The sequence below is a fragment of the Nansenia antarctica genome (assembly GCF_963989245.1).
Source record: "Nansenia antarctica genome assembly, chromosome: 10".
Classification (NCBI taxonomy): Eukaryota; Metazoa; Chordata; class Actinopteri; order Argentiniformes; family Microstomatidae; genus Nansenia; species Nansenia antarctica.
Genome location: NC_137680.1, coordinates 5,212,434 through 5,219,984, shown reverse-complemented (window position 1 = coordinate 5,219,984; position 7,551 = coordinate 5,212,434). Strand labels below are relative to the sequence as shown.

Here is a 7,551-nt window from a genome sequence, read left to right as displayed (position 1 = left end):
CTCTTCTTCTCCTATAAAGCTCTGTTTTGATACACACCATTACATTACCAACAGCGCCACACTGTGGTATTACAGTACTCATTACTGTACTCATTTTTTTAAGTCAAGAAACATAATAATACATCATTTATTTTTTATTCAATTAAATGAATCCATCTATTAACGTTACAATGTTCTAGATTAATATATACTTCAATAAATACTATGACTTTACTCTGCATTTTCCCCATCTTATGTTACATAACAGTTTATACAAAGCATTCACTCAGGAAGATTTAGCTATCATCATTATTATTACTATACTTATTACATCATTTATTACTATAATAGACTTCTATTTCTGTCTACATTTCCTCCTGGGGACTGGCTTGACCTCTGACCTCGGAGGAGCCCAGATTGTCTATGAGAGGAAGTGTGGTCCAAAGGGGCTTGTTTGATGCCTCACTGAAAGACAAGAAAAGAAGGAGATGATGTTTATATCTATCAGTCAGTCACTCCACCCCCCCCCCCTCTCTCTCTCTCTCTGTCTCTCTCTCTCTCTCTCTCTCTCTCTCTCTGTCTCTCTCTCTCTCTCTCTCCCTCTCTCTCTCTCTCTGTCTCTCTCTCTCTCTCTCTCTCTCTCTCTGTCTCTCTCTCTCTCTCCCTCTCTCTCTCTCTCTCTCTCTCTCTGTCTCTCTCTCTCTCTCCCTCTCTCTCTCTCTCTCTCTCTCTCTCTCTCTCCCTCTCTCTCTCTCTCTCTCTCTCTCCCTCTCTCTCTCTCTCTCTCTCTCTCTCTCTTTGTCTCTCTCTCTCTCTCTCTCTCTTTGTCTCTCTCTCTCTCTCTCTCTCTCACTCTCTATCTCTCTCACTCTCTATCTCTCTCTCTCTCACTCACTCTCTCTCTCACTCTCTCTCCCTCTCTCTCTCTCTCTCTCTCTCTCACTCTCTCTCTCTCACTCTCTATCTCTCTCTCTCTCTCTCTCTCTCTCTCTCTCTCTCTCTCTCTCTCTCTCTCTCTCTCTCTCTCGCCCTCTCTTTGTCTCGGTTTTTCCCTTCCATCTGTCTGTAGGCATTCTTTTTTTTGTAATCAATTATTTATTTCAAAACAGTACACACGAAAAATTCACAATTATCACACCAAACAAAACAAGTGTCTGTTCTGACTTTTTTCTTTATCTTACCCCCCCCACTATAAACACACGAGGTTACATCCACATACAACACAGTTTACGAACACAGTCACTCCATCAACTCTTTTATCTTTTGTATTGCAGAGGTCCATGTTTGAATTGTCCTTTCTTTAGCTCCGTGTATTCTGGCTATAGATTGTTCCATATAGAGTATGTCCAGGAAAGACAGCAGCCATTGTTTATGAGTAAGAGTATGTGGAGGGTTCCATCGTAATGCTAACATTTTTTTGGGCTGCTGTAAGACCAGCAAATAGGACACGAGACATGGAGGCTGACAGATCCAATGATGAGGTATCATTCAAAACCAACAATCTCGGACAACAGGGTATATGGATCCCCAATAGTTTAGATAAAGTGTGTCTGTAGGCATTCTAAGATGTCTTACCTCTCCCCTTCTCTCTCTGTAGTATATGCAGTCTGTAGATGGAGATAAAAAATGAAAATGTGTGGTCAATATTTTCTCAATACACATATGATTCAGAAATTCTGTGAAATAAAGAAAGCAGCACCCTCTTAACTGTCCTGGCACCCCACTGGTGGAACGAGCTTCCCACTGCTGTCAGGACTGCAGAATCATCACTCCCTATCTTCCGCCGTAGACTGAAGACCCATCTCTTCAGGCTACACCTTAACTGACCCTCCTCCTGAGACATCTACTGCCCCTCTACTGTAAAAAAATAAATAAAAATAATAATAATAATCTTCCTTCTTCTAGCACTGCCAATGACTGGTGGATATGTTACTGTACATGTGGGAATACGGTACATGTGGGAAAACTAGGAATAGGGTTAGGTGCTACGTCGACTTGGTACATGCTGGCATGTCTAACCCTAACCCTAATCCTATCCCTAACCCTAACCCTAACCCTACCCCTAACCCTAACCTTAACCGTAGCACCCTAGCACCTAACCCTAACCCTAGTTTTCCCACATGTACCTTGTTCCCACATGTACCGTAACAGATAGATAATTCACTTACTTAGTAAAAATGTATTTGTTGTAAGTCGCTTTGGATAAAGGTGTCTGCTAAAATGCCCAAAATGTTTATGTCAATGATATGGGTTACCTTAGGCTTCAGTGTGAGCCCCACTCCTACAATCTTTTTAGGGACTCCCAGAGTGTCAAAAGAATGACTGCGCACGCGTATGGCTCTCTGAAACAAGTTAGAGAGAAAGTTGATCATATTAGATTGGATTAGGCCACAGAAATGTGGGAAAACTGATATGTTTTGATACACCCCATATGTTCTGAAAACCATAATGAAAGAGTGAAGGATTCTTGCTCTCGCCTTAAAATTCTCTATGAACCCTCCGCTCCCCTCAGTCACACCCCTCACTCCCTCGGAGGACGGGAGGCTAGTCAGGGGTGGATCTCCCATCATACACTGGGAGCGTGTGGAAAGTTCCGCCTGCAGCCCCTCCAGGAGAGAGGAACGAGTACGGAGCTTGGAAAGAGAGAGAGAGAGGGAGGGAGGGAGAGAGAGAGGGAGGGAGGGAGAGAGAGAGGGAGGGAGGGAGAGAGAGAGGGAGGGAGGGAGGGAGGTAGGGAGAAAGAGAGAGAGGGAGGGAGGGAGGGAGAGAGAAAGAGAGAGAGGGAGGGAGGAAAGAGAGAGAGAGGGAGGAAAGAGAGAGAGAGGAAGGGAAGAAGAGAGGGAAGCAGAAGAGGAAAGTGACAGGGGAATAGAAACTCCCGGCTTTGGGTTTCTAAAGCAAACAAACTTTTCCAATTTATTTTGGTCTCGTTGCATTGGGGGGTTGCTTTCTGTTTACCTCTAGTCGGCTGAACCTCTCAGCCTTATAGCAAGAGATCTCTGCATTGATCAGCTTGGTCAGGAGGAACTCTCTCAACAGGGAGCTCTGGAAGACAGGCCCAACAGACACTCAGTAGTCTAGCCGTGGCATTTTGTTACCATATCTTCATCTTGTATTGATCTGTAAGCAGTAAACACCTCATATACCCCAAACATCTTTGATTTGATTTCCTCACCTCTTTGAAAATGGGGGGATCTGGGAGGGCAGGGCCAAAGGGAGGCACGTCCTCTCTGGCTGTTACTGACACCTTTAAACAGGAAGTGAGAAAGCGCTGGATATACAACGATGTATGGGATTCAACAATAAGCTCACAGATATAAGCCATACATTTTTTTTCCTCATATGAATGGGTCAGATATATGAGAGGTCAGGTGGCCAAATTTCTGTTTTGGTTTTTCTCCTCATCTTCTTTCCTACTCACCTGGAACACCTCTTCTCCTCTCCCGTCCTTGCCCCCCGCCTCCCCTCCCCTCCTCACCCTCCTGACCACTAGGAAACAGTGTAGGAAGTGGGAGCTGATGACATCAGACAGAAAAGGGGTGTGGCCCTCCTGGTAAACCAAAGCCACGATGTCATTGCCGATGTGCCTCTTCCTCTGTAGCTGTGAGGAGTGATGAGGAGGAGGGTTGGAAGGTGACAGGAGCTAGGTTTAAGTGTGTGATATTGATGAGCCTAAATCAGTGCCTCTCAAATGTCTTTTAGTGGCCCAGTCATGACCCCAATCGGAGGGTCCCGAGTCCCCAAACCCTCATTTGGCTGAACAATGGCCTAAACCCATTGTCATTAAACATATGTTTGAGAGATTTGGAATTTAGCTGACCTGTTGCGTATCTCCCTCTGTGAAGGGCAGTTTGGTGGCAACATGGAACATGATTTCCCTCCCATGGAAGGAAGTGAAGACCGCATCACTTCCTGTCTGGCCGTGACACACATCCAAACCTCCTCTGAATCTAAGACAGACAAGAATAGAAGAAAGAAAGAAAGAGGGGAAAGTGTGGGCGAGACGGCGAAGTGAGAAAGAGGAAGGGGAGATTCTGAGTAAACATCAGCAGTAGAATAAATCATCAAATACATCATGCAGTACAGTAATCTGGCATTTCTCCAGTAAAATGTTGTCAGCACTTATTGAACATTACCCTGTGAAACCCTGTAGTTGAACCGACTCTCCCAAAATAGAGAGGAATTCCCGAAACTCTTCACTTTCCTCATTGTTACTGAGTATATCCTCCTCTGTCAGCTAAAAAAGAGGGAGAGAGTCTGAGAGGGAGTGTACATTAAACACATGCAGCTCAGTGAATGTAAAACGTTGCGTCGGGTGAAATATGGTAACATTATTTCATGCTACACTGTTGTGTAGACTGCTACACTGTTGTGTGGTAAAATAAGGTTCTAGTTAGTACAACAAAGGGTTGTTCATTTGTCCCTATAGGGGCACCCTTTGAAGAACCCTTTGGGTTCCATGTTAACCCTTTTTTTCTCTCAGGGCTCTAAATGGGACCTAAAAGAGTTCTACAAAGTGTACCCAGGGTATCTAAGAGATAAACCATAATTGTGTCTATGGTACAGTTATCTACCTGTCCCTCCCTCTGGTACAAGACGCCAAACTTGAAATTCTTAGAAACTCTGTGCTCATCGAATGCCGTTATCAACTCTGGGGCCTGATAAGAGAGAGAGGGAGAAAAAGATCGATAGAGAGGTCGGAGGTGTGGGGGTGGGGGGCTTGTCACAATTGTGTCTGGTTACAGAGGTCATTTGAAGGTGAAACATTAGAGGATGTAGAGTACCTTGAGATAGCTGACCACCTCAAACCTGGGGACCGTCACATTGTCACAAAGCATCTGGAAAGGACATGATGGAAAGGACATGATGGTTGAAGGGTCAGTTAATGTTAGTCTCTGGATGATTGAGTGTCATTAGTATTATATTGTGATGAGATGGTAATTGAATGATTCGTTATTTGACAAAGTAGCCGTAATAGTATGAGGGATATTTATGAATACCTTGGCCAGCTCCACAGTAGAAGGGATACTAGGGAACAAGGAGACAGAGAAAACTCCATGCAAAGAGCATTCCTTCATTCTGTGAAAAAAACACACAAAAACAGACAAAAACACACAAAAACACACACACACAAAAAATCCACACAAAAAAACAGTGAGTGATTACTCATTTACTTGTTGAAGGGTTTTTACTTTGTTAGTTTTGCAATCAAGAATACCAGTAAGAGGACCGTTGCTGTTCTCACTACTCTCTAGTAACCACTTCATCACCATATGATCATACACATATAAATAGTTTGTAACCAGGGACCACAGTTTTAATTGAACCTTGCAGACATTTTGATTCATGTGCATTATCCCAGTAAAAACTACATTTCATCAAATAAAGTATTCCACCCATTTTAGAACAATAGACATCAACCTTAGTATAACTCTCAGCCTCTTCTCCTCTTCCTCCAAACAGACAGAGAGAACGAGGGGTCCCAACGTGGAGTCCACGGCAGTGAACGAGTGGTGGTACTGGCAGGAGAGAGAGAGAGTTTAATTGAAGAAATACCCATAGATGCAATACAATGTCTCCATTGTTACTACGTGACGTTAGAATTATAAGGTTCTATCTCCATTTTTGTCAACATTTTGTCAGAATGTTTTTTATATAATCTGATCCATTAGGTGTTTATTAATGCCTGTGTAGTGTTATTTTTAAAATATTGAAATTTTTGAGTTAGTAATTAATAAAATACAAAGGTTCCATCTCACAAAACATAATGGAATGTAAAAACGTTGACGCTCAATATCTCTGAACTGCCCTAAACGGAGATAGACCCTTATAATTCTAAGCTCACGACTATCCAATTAATAGAATAGAATAGAGTATCAGAATCAGAATCAGAAACGGAAGAGTAGCAGAGTAGAGTAGAATCAGCTCCATGAAAGGTACTGTAGGCCAACTGACTCTCGGCCGGAAGAACTCCTGGTACAATTTGGCGTCGCTGTCTCTCTCCATGATGTCATAGCCTTCTGGACCTAGGCCATACTGGGAGGATGTGGGACTCGTCTCTGCAAACCTCTCCAGTGGGGGGTCCATCCAGTAGCCTCCCAGCTTTGGTGGCACGATGAGGGGAAGTTCGCCCCCTATTTTTAACAGCTGAGACTTTAAAAAGGGGGTGAGGTGATGATTAAAAAGCTGTCTATAATAAAACGTAAATAAGTTGTCACAAATAAGTCAACAAATGTCTGTAGGTGTAGTTAGTAGATGATGTTTGGTGATGATGAGACATCCTCCAAATAATGACATAAACCATTGTGAGACACTTTTACTCAGACACAGGGGAACTGTGTATCGGTAGTATTCAGTGTTATGCTGGTATGATTGTTATTACTGTTGTGATGTCAATGTTTAGGGGAAACAAAATATCTGCATGGAATAGGAAAATTAAAGGTCAATGTCAAAACACACATGCATGCATCCAGACACACCTCCACACACACACACACACACGCACACACACACACACACACACACACACACACACACAAACACACACACACACACACACACAAACACACACACAGAACTATCCACTCATCACAATGTTGTGACAGTATATTTCTCATGAAAGACCAACCTTTAAAGGTAGAGGGAATTCACAGCGCTGTTCATCTAGCCTGCTGCCCTGAGATGAAAAGGAGACGAACACAGGGTGAGGGACTGCCTAATGAGAAAACTGTAACACTCAGGCTTCCCTGAGCAAAACCAGGGACGGAGAAAATTGCACCATAAACTCACCTGAAGCTTTTCAATGATCTCAAACAGCTCTGTTACCTAATAACAAAACACAGAGTAAGACAGAGATAAAGGAAAAGGAGAATCGAAATGAGAGGGAAAGAGGAACAACACAAGACAGTTCTCTCATAGAGAAGATTAGCTTTTTGTCATGATGTGATTCACTTATTACAGTATAGAAAGGATATTGTTATGATAATGGTCATCATAATGGTGACACTCTCGTTCTTCTCACCCTCTGGTTGCTGCTGGCAGAGAGAAAAGGTTTGGTCTCGCTGGAGGGAGAATCTAGGATGTCCAAAATGCTGTGTTCTAAAGATTCTGGTCTGCAGCAACAGGTGGAGCGACAGAGGAGAGAAAAATACAACTAATTACTAATCAGTTGAAGTTCTCTCTTCTTTTCAAGAGCTAAGGGATTCAAGAGGGTGTCAGTATATGGCTAGCTAGAGGACAGATTACAGCAACTGGATAAAAGGTCAATAAATGTTATTGTGAGGTAAAAACTTACCGCTTCTCATTCCCACATGTGAATCTGTCTACACTGTAAGTAGGGAAGTGGCAACAGCTTAGAGTAGAGAATGTACACTGAGCGCTACTTCTAGGAATAATGTTATATAATGTTATATTTCAGGAAAAAATTATCTGTAAATTAGATTGAAACAACAACACATGCAATTTCTCCTCCAACACTGTGACACTTTTTTTTACTCACCCTCCATATGCCCCAAAAGTTAAACTTCTTTTTCTGGAGAAGAACTTGTCATTCGTCCTCTCTCCTCTCTCCAT

The 7,551-nt window shown here is 42.8% G+C and overlaps 1 protein-coding gene across 1 annotated transcript; it reads right to left on the bottom strand.

Moving 5' to 3' along the window:
- Positions 1-1,156: 1,156 nt before the first annotated feature.
- rap1gapl (RAP1 GTPase activating protein-like) lies at positions 1,157-7,551 on the bottom strand (the record flags this gene model as incomplete). The annotated part of the gene is made up of 18 exons (XM_080540544.1): positions 1,157-1,168; positions 2,235-2,321; positions 2,457-2,612; positions 2,938-3,024; positions 3,155-3,226; positions 3,401-3,580; positions 3,800-3,929; positions 4,116-4,216; positions 4,554-4,637; positions 4,764-4,817; positions 4,980-5,058; positions 5,401-5,498; positions 5,935-6,132; positions 6,608-6,655; positions 6,769-6,804; positions 7,001-7,091; positions 7,274-7,306; positions 7,478-7,551. 18 exons carry the CDS (start codon positions 7,549-7,551, stop codon positions 1,157-1,159), a joined length of 1,620 nt encoding a protein of 539 aa, XP_080396670.1.